Source organism: Gigantopelta aegis, chromosome 6, assembly GCF_016097555.1.
Source record: "Gigantopelta aegis isolate Gae_Host chromosome 6, Gae_host_genome, whole genome shotgun sequence".
NCBI lineage: Eukaryota > Metazoa > Mollusca > Gastropoda > Neomphalida > Peltospiridae > Gigantopelta > Gigantopelta aegis.
The window spans coordinates 8,773,916-8,795,885 of record NC_054704.1 but is presented as its reverse complement, the minus strand read 5'-3'; the positions used below and the strand labels follow the sequence as shown (position 1 = coordinate 8,795,885).

General features: G+C 34.0%; 1 protein-coding gene across 1 annotated transcript in view; it reads left to right on the top strand.

Moving 5' to 3' along the window:
- Window positions 1-2,305: 2,305 nt before the first annotated feature.
- LOC121375349 (H(+)/Cl(-) exchange transporter 4-like) overlaps window positions 2,306-21,970 on the top strand; it is a 100,629-nt gene continuing 80,964 nt past the window's right edge. Inside the window, exons 1-2 of the mRNA XM_041502763.1 lie at window positions 2,306-2,437; window positions 10,973-11,246. Of these exons, the coding sequence (XP_041358697.1) occupies window positions 11,051-11,246 (196 nt within the window). The 5' untranslated portion in view covers window positions 2,306-2,437; window positions 10,973-11,050. The remainder of the gene's footprint in view (window positions 2,438-10,972; window positions 11,247-21,970) is intronic.

Genomic DNA, 21,970 nt, shown 5'->3' with positions numbered 1-21,970 from the left:
TCTGATTTATTCCCCGTTCTAGGCATGTCGCACAACTGGTATAGCAAAGGTCGTGGTATGCATTGTCCTGTCTTTTTTTAAATAGTAGTGCTAAAAAGAAACGAATACAAGGAAAGAACATAATTAAAGGTAAGTGGGTAGTTTCCACACATACCATGATTAACATTTATTTCAGTGTCGACTGTAAAATATAGTACTAGGTCTACTGACAAAGCGGTCTTAATAAATTCCACGCATGTCAATTCTTTACAAAGAAGCACGCAAACTGATTTTTCACAGATACTGTTTTAATGCTTCATACATTATTTGGTCGTGTTTAAACAAGATATTGGTAAGTAGTGGGGACATTGTTTCAAGTACCTTCGTATGTGAAAATACAAGGTGCGCACATCAAATGTTTTGTATCACGCACCATGTATACTAGCACACGGGAATAACGAAATACGGATTGGGTATGGAGGAATGGTTTGTAGAATAGAGGGTTTCTATAACACAAGGCTGTTTAAATTGTAAAGGTGGGCAAGGTGGGGTTTTCTAAAAAGGTAAGTTAATTATAATAATCATCAAGTATTCTACTAGCAGCAAGTATACATACAGATTTATGAATTAAAATATTGAAATTTTCCAGTATTAATTTTAGTTCTATGTTCATTATATAGACAAATAAAAAGTAGGCCTAATCAATTTGAACTAGTTTTAATAATGTTAATATATTTTTCATAGCAAGCAATGCTATGAAATACAGAGTTCAGAATACTAGTATATTAATGTCAATAAAAGATGCATCTGAAATTAAAATAATAATAATAATATTATTAATGTTATATTTTATTATTATTTTAAATAGTAAGAATGCTATCTAAATTGTAGGGGGTGGGAGCGAATGCGATATTTTTATTTGTGGATAGCTCCAAATGCGATGTTTTGGATGACTTTTTCATTTTTGTTTTATAGGTTATTCGTATATATTATAAAGGCCTTAGTAGGGCAAAACAAAATATCTTATCTCCCTTATCTCTGGTTCCTGCAGGCATGAATTTATAGTAGAGCAATAAACATTAAAAAGGAAAGGAATGATTAGTTAAACTTGTCGACAACTGATCAAGGTTTATCTGTTCTTCTTTTTTGTAGCTGAAAAAGCGGTTTTGTTGCTATTCTAAGAACCACGTTAGACCCCACCCAGCGATGATGCCAGAGGTGAAAAGAACAATATTCCACACCTTGTCCCGCCGAGGGGCTGAGGAGCTTAGTCTGCGAAGTCTGTCATCTGTAGATCTTGACTAATAGTAAACCAATTTGCACGTGTATTTAACATTGTTTTATTTTATTTCATATAAAATTGTGCTGCCTACTCTTTAAATTAATAAATACCTCAAACGTATTTACACGACAATTTATCTATCTGTCTGTCTTTCTGTATTATTTTATTTCATTTCCTTCCACTATTACATGTGGTAGACCAGTAGAGCTAATTTTAATCAGATTGATTTCCTTCCTCTAAATTTTGTGTTGCATACTCTCTCAATTCATAAATACCGCTAAATCATTTACCCGTCCATGTAGGAAAAGTTTTAAATTTAAAATTAACAGTTTCTTGCTTAAAATATTCGTTCTATATTAAATTGTCAAGGCGTACGATAATTCAGAATAAATCAACTAATCTATATATATATATATATATATATATATATATATATATATATATATATATATATATATATATATATATACAAGCAATTATACTCATCTCCATCTTTAAGTTTAGGTTTTGGAGTACCAGATGACTCTGTAAATCATTATACACTTGGAATTAAAATGCACATGGCTAAAGTTTATTATAACAAAGAATAAACTATGTTTTTATTAAAAAAATTTAAATAATAACCTATGACGTGGTATAAAGACAGTATATGTAACTTTAATTAAATTAGATGAATTTCATTACAACCTATTTTTGTGCTTATTTGCAATTAAGGTTCAAGTACGCAGTTCTGGGCACACACCTCAGCTATAGATCTGGGCTGTCTCAGTGTCTGTCCAGGATAGTGGGTTAGTTCTTAGTGGTTAGTGGGAAAGAAGAGGGTGTAGTGGTTTTACACCTACCCATTGAGTCATTAAAACTCGCTCTGGGTGGGAGCTGGTACCGGGCTGCGAACCCAGTACCTACCAGCCTTATTTCCGATGGCTTAACCAGGACACCACAAAGGCTGGTATTCGATGAATAAACACTACTGGGCCGTCAAGGCCACAATATCGGAATTTGTCGAGATGTTCCGATTATGGTCAAGGGAAATAACTCTAACAGGTTTGAGACACCGGAAATCAAGTGTTTTATGTCATTTTTGATAATTAATATTTCAGTGTTTTGTTTGTTATTTATATTCTGAATTTAACACGCAGGCATTTATAGGAAGACGTGCCGTGTGAGAATCAAATGGTGCGTATATACTGACGGAAATTTACTTGATTTTGACATCGATTTGTAACTCGTGATAATGACAGATGATCATGAGATTCTGAAATAGTGGGGTTATTTTGGTTTTTTATTTAGTTATTTTTATATATTTTTATTTTATTATTTAAAATATTTATGTGTTTGTGCAATGTTTATTTATTATTATTAATATTATTATTATTATTATACAAGGCTATGTGAAATTTTCCTCATTAAATTCATTAATTAAGTTTGGATTTATTCAGCATAACCAGCTAAATTCCATTTTTCTTAGGTAGGGATTAAACTGGCTGTTAACTAAATACCAAAACAGGTTTTTTGTTTATGTAATAAAAAACAAATCAGACCATAAATGCCCAGCATTAATGCATTTCATACACATCTTGACAAATTTTGAACAATAGTTTTAATTCCCAAAATTTTATTGTATGTAAGTTTCCCTTCCAAACCCTGCTTGAAAATTTGTAGCACAGAAGTAGAGAACTACATGTAGAAAAAGCAGCAACTACATTATATATATATGCAGGGTATAAGCTGTCGTTCACCAAATTGCAAAATTCAATTTGATGTTTAATTTACGAAGATATGTCATTAGCAATTTACCAAAAAGCTAATTCAAAGACTGTGTTGTTTGTAGGTTTATAACTATTTTAAACAATAATTCTCTTTGTAAAGCTAAATGTTACTTGAATTTGGCAACAGATTTTCAGATCAAATTTGCTAAATTGCTATTAATTTTTAGCATCCAGCTGAAACCATATATATATATATATATATATATATATATATATATATATATATATATATATATATATATATATATATATATGTATGTATTGATGTATGAATATCTATATATTGTATGTATGTCGAGGTTGACTGTTACATACATAGATATTAACGCACTGGCACAGGGGATAATTAAATCCTTTCTGGCCTCACAAATTGTCCCGTGCCGTTGCTGGGACTCGAACCTGTGGCACCGAATCGCCCACAAATTGCAAGACTAACCACGATATGCTCTGAGCTGTCGAAGCTTCCATAAAAAGGAAGTTCTTTAACTCAACCATATGCATGGGGCCTACAATCTACGCGGTCGATCCCGCTTACGTGCATGAAACAGTGGGCAGTCCTGGCACTGGCTAGTATGTATTGATGTATGAATATCTATATATTGTATGTATGTCGAGGTTGACTGTTACATACATAGATATTAACGCACTGGTGCAGGGGATAATTAAATCCTTTCTGGCCTCACAAATTGTCCCATGCCGTTGCTGGGACTCAAACCCGTGGCACCGAATCGCCCGCAAATTGCATATGTATGTATGTATGTATAAATTATATTGTTAACAATATCATAGTTTTGGAGGGTAGTACAATACACACAAGTCACTAAGTAGTGGACAAATAAAACTATTTCAGTTTCAGAAAAGCATCATGGGCTTATTATTTATACAAATACTTTTAAATGTTTTTATAACATGAATATTTAAGTTATATATAACATTTCTGATACATGTCCTGCAATTGCCTTTAAATTAATGTTAAACTGTTCAGTTAACAAATGTAAGACAAAACAAATACAACCAGAGTCCTATGTACAGAGATAATCCCATTCAAAATATGCTATTACTTTCTTATTCTTCATAGAACTGTTCTCATTGTACTGACATGAATACATGTATCTGTGTGTAATTTACATTTTTAAAAACAGCACACATTTGATGAAACTTTAGGTTGTGATGTTTTTGTTTAAAACAAATTGTGAAGAATGATGTCCAGGTCTTGAGATTTAGACACAATGGGGAATTTAGTCTTTTCTCCAGATGCAGGAATTTGGGCGTTTTTAGTTCAGTGCTGTCCTTAACAGCTGCTAGAGAGTTGTCAGTATTCAAAAATGTATTTCAGGTTATTTTAATCTAATTAAACTTAACATTTCAGTGATTTTGAGGTGAAATATTTTGGAGGTCAGCATGTTTGTACTTAACTTGCTTATTTTGAACATTATATTTTGGGCACATTTTTCACCTTAAGTACATTTTTCCATTAGTAGCAAGGGAACTTTTATATGCACCATTCCTAAGACGGGGTAGCACATACCACATCTTTGATATTAACAGTCATGATGCACTCAATCCTTGGTTTTTGAAAATTGTAGGCGAGTGGAAAATCGCACACCTCAATATGCTAAGGCGAGTGAAAAATCACTCTCCAAAATAAATAAAATAGGCAGCGTAGCTCTGATTGGATTTTGACTGGTACGTCTACAAAATTGTCTATTAAACCAGTATTTCCCGATTTGTTCAACAAAGAGAAATACCAGTTTAATGACTGCATGGAAGCCAAAGCCATGTTTTAATTTTGTTATTGTTTTAATAAAAGGACCTTCCTATCAGCTAAATAAGCTATGAAAACTGTTGATTTTTGTAAACAGTGGAAATAAATATACCCATCTGTTTTACGCGCGCCGTTTGTTGAGTGTAACATGCGCTGTTTTTCACACTTGTCAGATTGAAATTATGTGTGCTGTACAAGTGGGATCACACCGTGATCGTGCACCTTAAAAAGCAAGGTCTGTGCACTGCCTGGAATGAGAAATAGCACAATGGGCCCATTGACAAGAGTTCGATCCTAGACTGACTTTGTATCAGTCAAGCACTTTATAACTGGGCTACATTTTAAAAGTTAAATTCAGTGTTTATTTTTATTTCTTACCCGTTGGTGAGAACACCATGCATTATTTTTGATAACACATGGTTGTTTACACATGTACGTGTGTTAATAATTTCAAGACATATGACTGGCTGCTTCTTGGTGATGACCAGGCCACCAATGCCACATATCCAATGAAAAACTACACAATGGAAATCGATTACATTGTGACGTATAGTTAACCTGACAATCATGGGTCTGCGACGCGTAAGTTAGCTACAAGTGCAACAGCTGTAAATAACTTTTAGTCGGAAAAGATGTTAAAATGTTCTCAAACCTGGTTTTTGAGAATATGTAAGAAATAGAATAATACATTTGTGTCAGTTAAGATACCATTTATCTCACAACTCGTTGTGTAAAAACGTATCAAACTAATGACCACTCATGTATTACTCTCTCTCTCTCTCTCTCTCTCTCTCTCTCTCTCTCTCTCTCTCTCTATATATATATATATATGACACCGACTGGTTATTTCTCGTTCCAGCCAGTGCTCTACAACTTGTGTAACAAAGACTGTGGTATGTACAATCCTGTCTGTGGGATGGTGCATATAAAAGATCCCTTGCTTCTAATTGGAAACAATAGCCCATGAAGTGGCGACAGCAGGTTTCCTCTCTCAATATTTGTGTGGTCAGTGTTCGAGATTAACGGTATCCCGATATCCCGGGGATACCAGAATTTAATTTTGGATACCAGATTTCAAGAAGCCAGTATCCCACCGGGATGCCATATAATACTAAATTCTCAGGTGGGATACCAGATTTTGAAATGTTAGTATCCATCTGGGATACTGGCCAAAATGTTTAATCTCGAACACTGGTGGTCCTTAACCATATGTCCAATGTCATATAACAGTAAATAAAATGTGTTGAGTACGTTGTTAAATAAAACATTTCCTTCTGACTGGTGTTTAAGTGCCAATCCGTTTTAACAGTAACATGTATACTTACCTGTAGTTTATTTTTATTTTGAGGGAAGAATCTTCATAATTAACAAAAGGTAGCCTACTTGAAACGTCAGAAAATAGGGATGTTGTTACATCTTATTATATACATATCGAAAATGAGCCATGAAAGGTTTCACTTTGTTCAGTAATATGTTCATCTCTATGGGTCATACATGTAGTTTTCTTCAATATAAAATATTGCATACACTTACATGTATGTTAGAACTGTCGCCCATGGGTTTCTACTTGATATGATACAACCTATAATCACACAGTCAAATTTGTTTACTTGCCACCTCATTGTGTATCTAATGTTGGCCTCCTAATAATAACTAGTACAGGTATTGTCTATTCAGAAAACCAATGAGCACATTATTCAAACAGGCTTTGTAGTGTATCACTTTTATTAGTTCATTTTACAACAGCTTGTGGCTGCTGATCATTTATTACATTGTTGTATGGTGTGCCATAACTTGTTATAATGTATACTTGGTACTCCACATAATAACACATAGTTAATACATGCAGGAAAAAAACTAAATATTCCACATAGCTGGTTGGTATTTATGGCTATGTGCAAATGTTTAATGGGGAAGTTACATTCTGTGTAAAAATATACTGGACAGTGTTTTGGAAGTATTTAATAAGGAAGTTCTGTTTTGAACAAATGTGTGTGTATTTATAAATTATATAAAGATGTACTTATCTTAAATTGATCTAGAATATTAAACTAATAATTCCTGATACGCATAAGCAATGTGAAAAAAATAATATTATCTAGACTCTGCAAAAAGATTCAACTGGATATGCTCGCAGTTTTATTTAATGTTAACATGTAATTTTTATATGTGTACTTTGACTGTTAGAACTATTGTCATAGTATATGTACACTCATGTATTATAGTATATATGTTAACTGTGTTCTGTTTGGATTAATAACATAGAGTACGTTGTGAAAATTAAATAAATTTTCTTGATCTTGCATTCTGTATGGATCCATGATCATAAGAGTTGTCGTTAGCAGGTGAGATTTTCAACAACTCTGTTGTGAATGTTTGCCTGTACATGTATCGTTGTCTGTGTTGCCTCTGTATTGATTTTCTTCTCGTAGTATTCATTTTGTTCACTGATTCTACAATCCATACCTAACTAAAGTTAGACATGTACGTTATGCATAGTTTGAAGTGCAACATGAAAGGAGGAAGTAAAATACTACACAGTGCATACTTTGGAATATTCATGTACTTTTGTGATTTGGCTTTATAATTCTGCCAGAAAATAATTTGAGAGTATGTAATAAAAACAAAATAGACCATAAGTGATGCTACTGGGTGGTTATGGGTTTGAAATGTTTTGAAATTGGACACTACATTTCTAAAATTCATGTATTTTGACAAATTGTAAACATCAATTCTCTTGCTATCATTTATACCTAAAAGTTATCAAAATATATTTATTATTTTACCCTCCGTACCCTCTGGCAGAAACCCTCATAGGACCTGTAAGGTTGGAATAAATCATGTCTGGGTTCTGTGATTACTATATTATTAATATTATAATAACCATAGAATTGTCTTTCCAAGTCCCAGGGTCAACGTTTTCAGCACAACCTACATTTCATGGTTCTTTATAAAATTAATGTAAATGATGTAAACAAGGTGTTGTTTATTTTTTTTCCAATTTAGGTGAATACATGTTTTCTGATTATAATATCATTAAAGAACACTGTACAAAGATCAATGTATTAATTTCTTTCTGTCTTATCCATTATTTAAAGCTCTAATGTCAAAACACTTTTGTGTGGTAATTCGAGAAAAATGCCATAACTTTTTGTTTTATCTTTTTTGTTCTTTACGTATCTTCTTCTGCATATTTGTTGTAGAGCTGATATCATTGCTGGATAGAAATGCACTAGTTAGCATAATTTTTGTCATGCACTGTTATTGTATGTGCACATGTATACAAAACAAAACATGAATGACTCAAGACACAACCCATAAATTTCACTTCAGCATTCAGCAGTGCCAAGTTTAACCCAAGTAAAATTGATTCACATCAGCATTTAAGTGAAAGATTCAACCAAAACCTATGATATGGACAAATTATCTACAGTAAAATTTCTGGTGCATGTTATAAGCAGATTATCATAGAACACTGACATAAAAAGCCGTGCAATTAAATATTATTTTATCTATATAGATATATATACATTAAAAAAACAATTCTGAGACGAAATGTATTTTTACTTCATGCAGTTTTGCTTCAGTATTTGTTTAAATTGCTGAGGCCAGTTTCTGAATTACGACGGCTGAAGACAACAAACGTACAGACACACACACATGAGCGTGCATGTCATTTTGTGCATGTGTGTGTGTTCAGACCTGTGTCATTCATGTATTGTTTTATACCATTTTGTAATGTTGTTGTGAACATGTACATATTTATATATGTTTTATTAAAATGTGTGGAGATGAATTGTTTTGGTGTTTTATGATACTGAAAAAAAAGCAGAACTAAATATTGCTTCAAGTATTCATAAAAACAGTTTATTGTAACAATAATGTCAACTTTTACAATAAAAAAGAAAAGCAGACGGATTCCAAGACTGTGATTTAATAACTAAACATTCACTGTACACCCCTTCACTGCATTTTCTGCATTAAACTGACTTTTTGTTTTGACCTCACATTAAATTATTATGTTTTTGACAACACATTAAATTTTTATTTTGCTTCTGCACAATGTTACACCAGCTACTGCATTTGACAGGCATGTGCATTGTGTGATAATTAAACATATTTGTATGTTTTTGTCATTGTGTGCAAGTAAGTTAATAATTAAATTTATCAACTTGCAACAGGTACAAATGTACATCATTTACACAGTGAAACCATGTTGGGCAGTAATCTGAGAAACTGGCAGAAAGTGGTTTCTTTGGATGGTTTACTAAATACTGTCAAGTGGTAGTTTGGGAAATATACTCAAAGGCAAAAGTTATTGTGACATGGATTGTATGGAGTAATACATTTGTGAATGGATTTATGGATGTAAACCAGAGAAAATATGCATGAAACAGTTCAAAGAAATGCAACCAAGCAGTTGCATGCTTTGTGCAAGAAACATGGAATATTCGGGAGAAATGCTGTCCAGTGTTCACCATAAAAGCCCAGACATTCAGTTGCAAATCTTTGCCACTCTGTGCAGCCTTCAGAAGTCAAGAAGTCAGAAAAACATCATTAGTGAACTGTTTGATGCAATTTCATCATGCCACGCCTCATTGAAAATGACAGATGGCGAGTCATAGGGATGCTTGAATCTGTGACGTCGCTAGTCAATTCAACATCCACAGAAACACCATATGGCACTTGTGGCAACGATATCAACAAAACAACCAGGTCAGGGACCGTCCCCGTAGCGGCCGACCACCCGTGACAACCCCTCACGAAGACACATGGATTCAAACCACGCTGATCCTTCCTCAGATCTGGAATGGCATTCCCAGGAACTTTCTCCAGCATTTAATGGCCTCAATGAGACAACGGTGCCAGGCCTGTATCAATGCTCAAGGTGGACACACTCGCTACTGACTGTGTGAACTTCGCTCTGGACCCCCTCTAGTGATGTAGCTCATTTGCATATGGCAGATGCGCCCTTTTCATGGACTTCTGCTCGTTTCCATACCTTCGGACGTTTCTCTCTTCCATGTTATAACGTTTTATACACGGCAGTAAAAACATCATCAATTATCTTTGTCTTTTGTGTGTCACAATAACGTTTGCCTTTGAGTATAGTAAGGTGGCTGCTTGAGCAAGTTTGACTGTAATTGTAATAAAAAGTTAATCATGAATGACTGAACTTTGATGATTATGTTTCAGGGCTCGAAATAGGAAGTAAAATACGGCCTGCTGTTATTTAAAAAAAATATCAGGCCAAAAGTAATATGGCCTGCTAAGAAAAAATATGGCCTTCTGAAAATAAGACAGCGTGGATCGGGTGGAGGATTTGGGACATTGTCGGAAATTAGGACCTCTGAGGTGTATTTTAGAGCATTATTAAATTCAAATATAACAGAATCACTTGCTCAACCTCAACTAAATAGGAGATAAGATGACCATACATACATTTGTCTCTTGAAAAAGAACCTGCGATTTTTTAATAATTTAATTTTAACAGGTGAATTTTTACTTCACTTGCTAGGTGTAACAAATTACTGATTTTCACTTTTTGCAGGCTGCTATTTTGAGTCCTGCAGTTTACAGGGGTTTTGCTAGGCATATAAATTTTCCTACTTCCTGAATTTGATTGATAATGAATATTTTAGATTATATTATTTGTAGTCGGAAAGTTAATTTGTTAGATTGCTGTTAATAGTAAACCAATATTTCACCAAATGTTTTGTTTTTAATTGATTCATTTGAAAAAAGTTAATCCTTAATTTAATATTTTAGATTACTTTAGTAACCTTATTTTTATTGTGGTGAATAATTACATTAGATCAGTATGTTAGATTAATATTCATGAATATTCAAATACATTGTAGTGTCATGTGGATTATGTGGATATATATGGATTAATTTCAATTCAGTAACTATTTTATTGTAGTAAATGATTTGATAAACCAAGAGCTTTACTTGCACTTGTAGATAAAAAAAACTAGAATTAAAAAACCCACAAAAAACCAACAAGAAATATTGTCAATAAAAACTTTTAATAAACCATCATATTTTCCTCATATTATTCACATTATTTAATATTTTATATTAAATCTGAGCATACACTTGTGTGTGTGTGTATATATATATATATATATATATACACCTGTTTGTATAGTAGTATTTTACTTTATTCTTTTTCAGATGTTTATGACCTTTGACCTGACAGTTATGTAAGCCGGCCTTGACCTGATGATGTTAGTGTGACCTGTATAAGAAAGCATGGAAAGTTCAGAGACTGATGCACTTCTTGTAGATTATATGGATCCGAATGAGGTCAAGTACACAACTCTGGGATCGAACGGCGCGGTAGGTCAGCCAAGTCACAGCAGCACCGACGACGAGGACATGCTGGACATCGCCATGGATGGCCGCGACGCACAGGGCATCGACCGTGACGGCGTTGACAGGTCACAAGGTCAGTCAGTGGAAAATATTTCATATTTGGTTATTCTCTTTTCAGGTACTATAAATTATAATGGTAGTTGTCAAAATACTGCCATTCCCACCAGTTTTATTCGGTCAACATTACCATGGACTGGGATAAAAAATTATGTGCCTGACGAACCAGCAATTAGTTTACATTTATATTCACACATTACTTTGAGTCAGCCATGTTCAATCTTTTTTTTATTCATGGTGAGAGCTGCAGAGATGTGAAGATATGACAAAAACACCAAGCATATATTTTTTATTTAACTTTTTTCGTTTTTTTTTTTTAAAAGTTTCCACAAATATATAACATAGAGACAAAGACATTTTCTGTTAGTTATCACAAACACGTAGATGATCATGCAGTATTTCCCTTTCAGTATGGGTCATTTTCCACGCTTGGCGTCAGTTGAGCTATCTTGTTATAACCATAGCCCGGGGTACAAACAACCTGGAGTTACTACCAGTCATAAAATAATACTTACATATACCTTGTCTCTTGGCCCTCAGTGTTATCAGTTCTGGAACAGTCATCAACCCACAAACACAGTCTGTTTGCAGTTCGATAGAATCATATAGAAGAAAACTGCACTACTTTGAGGACAAGATGAATATTGTTTCTTTAAAGCCCACAAAATACAGATAATCTAAAATCAGCACATTTAAAGTGCTACAAAGTTTAGCTATTTTGAGTTTTAATGCGATCCAGTCGTTGTTTGAAGACCTGTACACTGTTCTAGAGTCTGAGGCCAGGATTTGTTCTGCTGTACAGAATTCATCAAACAGGAATCTCACTTCTGTTAATTAATATTTAAAAAAAAGAAAAGAAATCTGGGCCTCGTTCCATGAAGATATTTTAGCCTTAGCTGAGACCACCTTAAGTGCTCAACCACCTTATGCACTTAAGGTGATCTTAGGGCTAAGATTGCTTTGTGGAACGGGCCCGGAAAATTATCTGAACATTATGTAGACATGGTTCAAATTGACAACTATGTAGCTACAGATACTTGGTATCATTGCAACACATGAAAGTTTATATATACAGTGAAACCTCTCAAAACTGCACCCTCTGTTAACCGGAATTCCCACAAAACTGGATGTTTTTTGCTGCCCCTTTTTAAATGTCTGTACAGAAGAGAATTTCTTTAAATCGGATACCTCTTAAAACCACGACTTTTTACTTTGTCCCTGGGGTGTCCAGTTTAGAGGAGTTTCACTGTATATGTAGCTTGTGTAAAATGTATTATTGAATTATTTATTGAATCAGTTATTTTGAACCATGATATGAACAACAGACAGCAGGGCTTGAACTTAAGAATTTATCTCCCACGGCAATTTAAAAACAAAATTGCAGTTAGTGAAATGGACCATTGATGGCAATTGAAAGCCTGCCCATGGCAATTAAAAAAAGAGAAGACTTTTGCAGCAAAATAATAATATGGAAAGGTTATTTTGCTGTATGTAGACATATTTGAAATGTACTAATGTTATATACTGGCAACTAATGTACATCAGATGAAAACATTTTGCCATTATTGGGGAGCTTTACCGACAGCATTTTTGTGCCATCGGTGATGCTCCCAGCCTATGGCAATTTATATCTCAACGACGGCAATTGCCGTTGGTGCCATCGTTAAGTTCGAGCCCTGGACAGTAATACACACCGAGTCTGTAGATCCTATGAGCTCAACTGTGTATTTTGTTTGATGTGTGAACCTTAAAAGTTGCAGTTGTCTGACACATTACTAGAATATGCATTGTGTGTGTATGTACCTCCAGCACAATAATATTATAACACATTATTTTCATGATTTACAGCACAGAGACTTAGTCCATGGTCATTGTATGGACATTTATTTTAAAAGGTGGATTAAACAAAATTGATGTAAAATAAACATACAGGATCTGAAGCACAGTTCCACACATGCATGTAAACATAGATCTTTAATACAGTATTACGTATAGATGTTTAATACAGTATTACGTATAGATCTTTAATACAGGATTACGTATAGATCTTACTCTCGAGTGCCAAATAAACGTACACCTACGTTTATTAAATTTGTGAAAAAAATTTGGTGTCTACGCTTATTCAGCACCCTTCGTTTAATTACATCTAAAAAAAATGTAACCCCCTACGCTAATTCGGCACCCAACGCTTATTACAATTCTTAATTAATCAAATGCTTATATATAGCCTCTATTAGGGGTACCGATTTTCCACAATCACAGAATCGCGGGCGGAATTGCAAATCTTAAACGGAATTCACAATTTTCCGAGTTGTCAAATAAAATGCCAACTTTTGTGGTCAAATAATACATTTATTTATTTATTTATTAATATACATACATTATTTTTTTGCTTAATTGATCATTTGAACCATTAAGGCACAACAAAGTATGTTACTCTGTGACAAAATGTAAACACACGTTTCCGAACATTGTTGGCCGCCATTTTGTTTTTATAGCTCGGCTCAGTTCGGTTCGGTTTTATTCGGTTGGGTAAATTCCTAGGATGCGTTCGACTGAGTGCTCACCTGTAAATCAATGCAACAGTTCATGCAAGCACTTTATATAAATTAATCAATTACACTTCAACACTTCATCTTTTCACCAAACATTGAAGACGAAGGTACCGAATTCTTAAAAAAAATTAGACTTTTTTTTTATGCTATGTATACTAGAGTAGATAAAGTACAGTTCCTTTAGGATAAGGGGAACTGGCCCAAACTTTATCTACATTCTTTCCTCTTTTTATATATTTTTTTTACATTACAAATTCCACTCATTTTAATTACAAATTCCACTCAACCTTTTTATTTTCACTTGCAAATAGAGTTTATTAGAAATTAGCGAGAAAAATTAGGCAGAGTTACATCCCCTAACCACGTTCCAGTTCCAGCGTGTTCCACTAACAGCTGGCATGGCCGATGACCACAGTTGTTTGTGAATCTTCAGCTGAGATTTATGCATGCCAGGCTCTGGCATCATAAGTGTCCCCACCTATACAGTTTAAAAATAAAGAATGATACAGGTAAAAATTAAGTTGATGAAATTACGTTTTGTTATAATTGACCATGTGTTAAATATAGGAGATGAATCTAGCAAGCTGTCATCCACCCTGATTGTTTTGGTTTTCTTGCTTAAAACTTTTGGATTTTTTTCAAAGCTGCAATCTCGCCTCACATTAATTATCATAATTTCATTTAAATGTACAAACACACTTATAGTTTTAATTAATTGTGTGTGACAGTAACACAGTTGTAACAATTAGATAATAGAAACATATATTTATAGTGAACACATTTTTTCATACTATTTAATTTACTACAAGTTATTTATTTCTGAGCCACTTGTTTTCTAAATTACATGTACACATGTACACACAACAATAGTATATTTTGTTATTTCCAAAACACTTATTTTTATTTTTATATCAAACCAAATTGTTTTCATTACTAGTCAATTTTTACAGTTTAGCTAAATTTCCAGACCCTATGCTAATTCCGCACTCTACTTCTATTGGTTTTTAAAAAAAAATCCAGACCCTATGCTAATTCCGCACCCTACTTTTAATTGATTTTAAAAAATTTCCAGACCCTATGCTTATTCAGCCCCTATGTTTATTAGGCACTCGAGAGTAAATACAGTATTATGTATAGATCTTAAATACAGTATTATGTATAGATGTTTAATAAAGTATTACGTATAGATGTTTAATATAGTATTATGTATAGATGTTTAATACAGTATTACGTATAGATGTTTAATACAGTATTACGTATAGATGTTTAATACAGTATTACGTATAGATGTTTAATACAGTATTACGTATAGATGTTTAATACAGTATTACGTATAGATCTTAAATACAGTATTATGTACAGATCTTTAATACAGTATTACGTATTAAGGTCAGAAAAACAATCTGGTCACTCATGATTAATTTGTGATACAGTGTAAAAGGGAAGTAACTCTTGGTGGCTTGTGCACTTGTTTTTCAGGACAAAACATGACCTGTGATTAAGTGTGGAAGCCAGCAAAGTTGACCACGTTTGATCATTTAATGGAGGATGTACGAAGAAGTATGGATTCATGAAAATAGTTTTTCTTGAAGCCACATTTTCAATTACATTCTCTAACTCAATCCATTATTTATTACAGTTTGAATGTGACTGCCATATTAACTACTATTTATATTTTTTTAATGAAAAAATTGGTTAAAAGGGCAAGGAATCTTTACTAAACTAATAACTCAAAATGACAGGATCCTTTCAGACCTAACTAGAACCATTTTTCTGGTAAATTCTCAGCAATAGATGACTGGCATTTTCATGATACATGCCAAACATGTAGTCTAAGATTTCCGATGTACCTGTAGTATTCAGCAATCTTCATTGTATTCCATCTGAATATATTACTATCACTAGTATTATGTTTATAAGGCTTAAATTACACATTCATGCAGTTGTGTTCATCTTCATGAATTTAAACATTGTATTTGTTTACAATGTGCAAGTTCAGTCAGTTGTAGATTCTTGAAAAATAAAAGACAAAGAAGTAAATTGTTCAAAACAAAATGATTGGCATCGTTGGGTATTGTGCATCACCATTTTGGCTTCTAACATTAGAAGTATACCATATCAGGGTTTCTGCCAGAGGGTAAAACGGGTATGTCACCATACCCAAATATTTGGCAGATATTATCTTTTGAAGTTAACCTTTTGACAAAATTAATTACTCTTATCATTATGTGATTTTTTAAACTTCACCCATTTTCTTTCTGGGGAGGCCCCACCCAAACACCCTGTTAACTGTGGTTGCATTCAATTCCATAGGGCCATACCCAAACATTTCTTTCTGGCAGAAACACTGCATATCTAGACATAACTAATAATTCAGTTTGATGAATGGTATATATTATTTTACCTTGATTCTTTTAAACTTGAACTTAATATTAAAAAATAAAAAATGTACAGCCATACAATTGGTGTTGTACTATGCAATATGTAACTGATTCTTATTTTGTTGTAGATTAAGCTATTGAGTAAGAACAGATACTCTAAAAGCTGCATCCCTAGTTCACATTTGATGAGTGGACATGTACTTTCTGCATCCAAGCATACATGTTCATGCATGCACATGCACATGCACACGCACACGCACACGCACACACACACACACACACACACATACAATTACAATTGAAAAAAACAACTAGAGGCCTCAGATTTCAGGGGAATGATATTTTTTTCTAGTGTGTTCTCAAAATCCAGAACTGAAATTCTGTTAAAAGGGACATACCCTAGGTTTTAAACACTAAGGCATACTTTTATTATAGCTGTTTTTGACAACTGAACTCATACTTTACTCAGATTTTATTGTTTAAATTATCCATTTCTATACATTCAAAGTGTTTTTGGTCATCCTGGTGTTTTTAATATCACTAAAATGCATTTCTCATATTTTTAAAAACACACGTGCGTCTGAGAAGTAACAGTGATGGAGTTGAGTTTAGTCTATTTTAACAGGATATTTCACCAGTTCAAAATGATAGACTCATGTTTCACTCAATTGTAACTATTCAAATGTGTTACAGGTTTGTAGATTAACTAAACTTAGTGTTAATTTTCATGGGTTGAAACTTGGGTCTTTTCCTTTAACAATTACATACCCAGCAACATAATTCACCAGTGCCATGATTATAAAAAAACCCAGTTTCTGTTGAGTTCCCATGGAAACAAAAAAGTGTTACTCATTAAAATTTGAAATCCTAAGGCTAGATTTAAATACAAATAGCAGTGTTTAAGTACATGTATGTATGGATACGTCTTTAAGTACATGCGTCTCTCTACAAGTATGGTTGTCTTGTCCTAGGTGAGACTGAAACTCTCGAGGCTTCAGGTAAATATGACACGTGTAGATGGTTTGTGCTTGATATATACATTACATTGTATATGACTGCACCTGGAATTCATGTATTTAACAGTATAAAAGCATGGTGTTTGCTCAGGGCTGACACAGTCTGCTGCACTGTTAGAGATCCTGTTACAATTCCTGTGCACATATAATTGAATCTCACTATAACGACCACCCCACACTTAGTAAATGCAGTGTTGCTCATGATGTGGCCTTTATATAGAGGTCTACAGTTTAATGGTTTTAGTTTGTATAGAAGGGAAATGTTCAAAACAGAAGAGAATTTCTTCAAATTTTTCATTAAATTAGTAAAAACTTACAAAACAATGTTTTTCATTGACCACAAAAGCCAACAGCTGCACGTTGCACTGGGGTTTCACTAAACCATACTAATGTTCTGTAGAGCCTGTATACAAAATCTTCATAGCATCTGTTTTACAATATTTACCCCACTGAAACCTCTGAAAGTTACAAGAACGATTGTTTCGTTATTGCATTGCTCTTGCAAATCTGATTTGCATGAAACATTTTTTTTGTCGTGTGATATTTAGGGCACTGTTTATATGGATATAACAGTATTAAGCAAATTCTCAATCCTCAGAGGCTTGACATAGTTCGTTATCAATGATATGGATAATAAATTCCTAGTGTGTATTATTCTTAAAAAGAATAGTCAACACTGTGTGCCAAAATCAACAATTATTTCACTATTTACTAGTCTATTTTTTTATGACAGGCCTTTTGTAAAGTTCTACTGCCTGAGGTCTTTCACACTGCATCTCTCTTAACTGACCAAAATAACGGGACATCCAGAATTAGCTGGAGCTCGTCTGGTGTTACAAAACAAATTAGGACTTTCTGATGAGTTTTTCAAACCCTGAATAAATACAGTCTGGACCTTTGTGCTGTTTAGGTTGCATGCTTTCTGAGGCCAAACTTTTACTTCTTTAGTGAAAAAATAAAAAAAAAAATAATTAAACATAAAGTAAATGTACACTGGCTTAAAGCACCGTGTTATTTGTTGGTTTGTCTTTGACGTTCCTTCCACCTGATTAGCAGCTGTCACCAGGTAGATGAATCCTAATTACCATGCGAGCAGTCTTGTGATCGGAATTGTGATTTCCGAACAATCTGACATTGCATCTCTGAAAGATGGCCTAATTTTTTACTTGTTTGTTGTACGAATATTGATTATGGTGTCATTTGCAGGTGGTTTTTTTAATTAACTCAAACATGTTATCATTCTTGTGTAATGCATGTTTGAAGTTTTGATTGGCCTGAAACCAGATACTTGTAACGTGATGTTCATCACTGGTGTTGTTCATCGCTGGTGTTTTGTTATCCAGCGTGTAAGTACTCAGTGGTTTTCAAGATGATAGATTCCTGTTGACAACTTGTGCAATTGCATTCATGGGTGCGATTTCCCCCGAACAGTACCTTTAATCAGTTTTAACTCTGAAAGCTCTAGGTTGTTAGAACCTGCTATAGTTTGGACTCTGAAAGCTCTAGGTTGTTAGAACCTGCTATAGTTTGGACTCTGAAAGCTCTAGGTTGTTAGAACCTGCTATAGTTTGGACTCTGAAAGCTCTAGGTTGTTAGAACCTGCTACAGTTTGGACTCTGAAAGCTCTAGGTTGTTAGAACCTGCTATAGTTTGGACTCTGAAAGCTCTAGGTTGTTAGAACCTGCTATAGTTTGGACTGTACAAGAATTAGGGCTTTCCTTTGTTTATTTCCACAAGCAAATCCTTGATTTAAATATTTCTAGTTTTTCACCAAGAAAGTAAAAACTATCATTCATTTACATTTTCAGTTATGCTACCATATGGTGAACCACTGGTTGCCAGTTATGTTACCATGTGGTGAAACACTGTTGTCAGTTATGCTATATGGTGAAACACAAGTTGTCAGTTACGCTATCATATTGTGAAACATAGTTATCAGTTACGCTACCGGCCATATGGTTTTCAGTTATGCTATAGTATGATGAAACACTGGTTCTCAGTTTTGTTAATATATGGTGAAACACAAGTTGTCAGTTATGCTCTATTATGGTTTAACATGGTTGTCAGTTATGCTACCATGTTGCGAAACACAGTTGTCAGTTATGCTCTATTATGGTGAATCATGGTTGTCAGTTATGTTACCATATGGTGAAACACAGTTGTCAGTTATGCTGTCATATGGTGAAACATGGTTGTCAGTTATACCATGGTATGGTGAAACTCTGATTGTCAGTTATACTACCATATTGTGAAACTCAGGTTTTCAGTTATGACATAGTATGGTGAAACACTGGTTGTCAGTTTTGCTACCATGCATATGGTAAAACACAGTTGTCAGTTTTGTTGTCATATGGTGAAACACGGTTGTCAGTTATGCTGTTCAGCGTTCTGCCCACGCTGGTCGGCACTGGTCGGCCTTGCCAGCACTCAGACATGCCTGACCACCACTAAGCTCAAGAAGTGCTTTTTCTGACCACCACTACTTTTATCACCAGGCATTAAATAATTCTTTATTTTCACCATGAAACAGTTTAAAACAATTGTGACGTACTTTCCGCAACTTTAAACAAACACAAGTCATAACTGGCTATGCCACATGCATTACATTTACTGTAGTATCTCAGATGGCTGCGAGTGACGCTGCAATCACCTGCTATTCCATGCGCATGCGCTAATCCAGCTGATATAAAACGACATGAAACGATCTTATGAGCAAGTGGGCTTATGCCCGCTAGACAAGTTCTTTAGGTGAGAACAATCCCATGGGAATATAAGTAGTCTCTTGATTAAAATGAATGGCATTTTGTTCAATTTATGAGGCTGAAATCTCACAGCTAGCTGGCCTACTTGAAATTGAGCCCACCATTGAGACCTATCGTCTGCCGTCTGCTCGACTGCTGCGCTTCATCCACATGACCCAGAAATTCCGCGTATTTGATGCAATATTTACCTCAAATACTCCCAAATAAAATCTGTGTGCGTCATGGTTGATGGAAAATATTTCTGATGTCAGTCGATGTTATATTATTTTTTTAATTTATAAAAACCTAATGATTACAAAGTTCAAAATGAAAATAGCCAAACGGTTTAACTGGTTTCCAACCTTATCAATACGTTTAACGTAACTTAGTGTGAAAACAAGTCTGACTGATGTAGCGTGTTTGGTTGTCTAAATTTAGATCATCGCGACAATGTCGAAACCGCAGTCTGTATACGAATATCAGGTAATAGTTAACAAGCCGCGAGATTTTAGTTCGATCTATAGATCTAGTTTCTTTTTTTGTTTTTTATTATTGTTCTTTGGGCAAAGAAGAAAAATCGCAGACTTACTCACAGTTGAATAAATTGTGATTTCCCTGCCTTGCTGGCCATTGCAACATTATCTATCTTCACTGTCCCCTTGTCTTTGGAATGAATAGATTATCAATAGGATTATTATAACAAAATAAACAAATGCATCACAAATTACATCTTTTTTATTTCATTCAGCAGTGAAGCATAACAAACTATCAGCACACAAAATAAAACAAACAAACATATTATTTATAAGCAGGTTGATATCATATCATATGGTGTTATTACAAGGATCAGAGGAAAATAGAAACAAATTACATAAAAAATCTGAAAAAATTCACAAGATTTTAAACTGTATTAGGAGCCTTATGAGTTGCTCAGATCGCATCTGAGGGCCTGCATTAAAAAAAATTCCGGACCCCCGCCACATCCGCCTTTTGCTGCCAAATCCAGTGGGGGAAAAACTTGCCACCACTCAAGAAATCCTGGGCAGGACCCTGGCTGTTATATGGTGAAAACTTGTCAGTTATGCTATCATCTGGTTAAACACTGGTTGACTGTTATGCTGTCATATAGTGAAACAGTGTTGTCAGTTATCCTGTCATATGGTTAAACATGGTTGTCAGTTATGCTATCATATGGTGCAATACTGGTTGTCAGTTATGCTATCATATGGTGCAATACTGGTTGTCAGTTATGCTATCATATGATGAAACACTTGTTAGTTATGCTATCATATGGTGAAACAGTTGTCAATTACGCTGTAATATGGTGAAACAGTTGTCACTTACACTACCATATGGTGAAACACTGTTGTTAGTTATGCTCTATTATGTTGACGTCATTTCCATTCAAAAATACACCACGCCACATATTCTTACGTCATTTGAATACCTAGTAATGGCAGACTGGAATTAAAGTTGTGTGTACAGTTTACAAAACATGTTGTATTAAGCTTGAGCGTATATGATAAAGAGATTATTACCCTCGTGTATTTCGGTATCGTCAATATCATATATTAGGAATAAAAATAATGTATTATGCTCGCCAGAGGCTTGCATAATACAAGTTTTATTCGTAATATATGATATTGACGATACCGAAAAACACTGGTAATAACCTCTATGTAGCAAGTTTGTGATTGCACACATTCTGCATATACTTATAGTTTGTCCAAGCCTCTATGAACAATGTTTTTTGTAGATAAGTTTAGTTTTGATTTGATGTAAGAAGATAAGTAAATGTGTGTTGAAAATAACAAAAAACACCTATTTTTGTGTGCAATTTAGAGAACAATCGACTCAGAAATAACTAACTTGTAGTACAAATGCCATAGTAAAAAATGGCGCTCCCTGTGGGAAACACTATGTTTCATTTGACCACAACACTTTTTATTAATATCTGATCTCAAATATAATATACATGTATATACTGTTTATGAGGCCTTGACTTTAGAAAATTGATCATAACCTATCAACAGGTTACATAAAAACA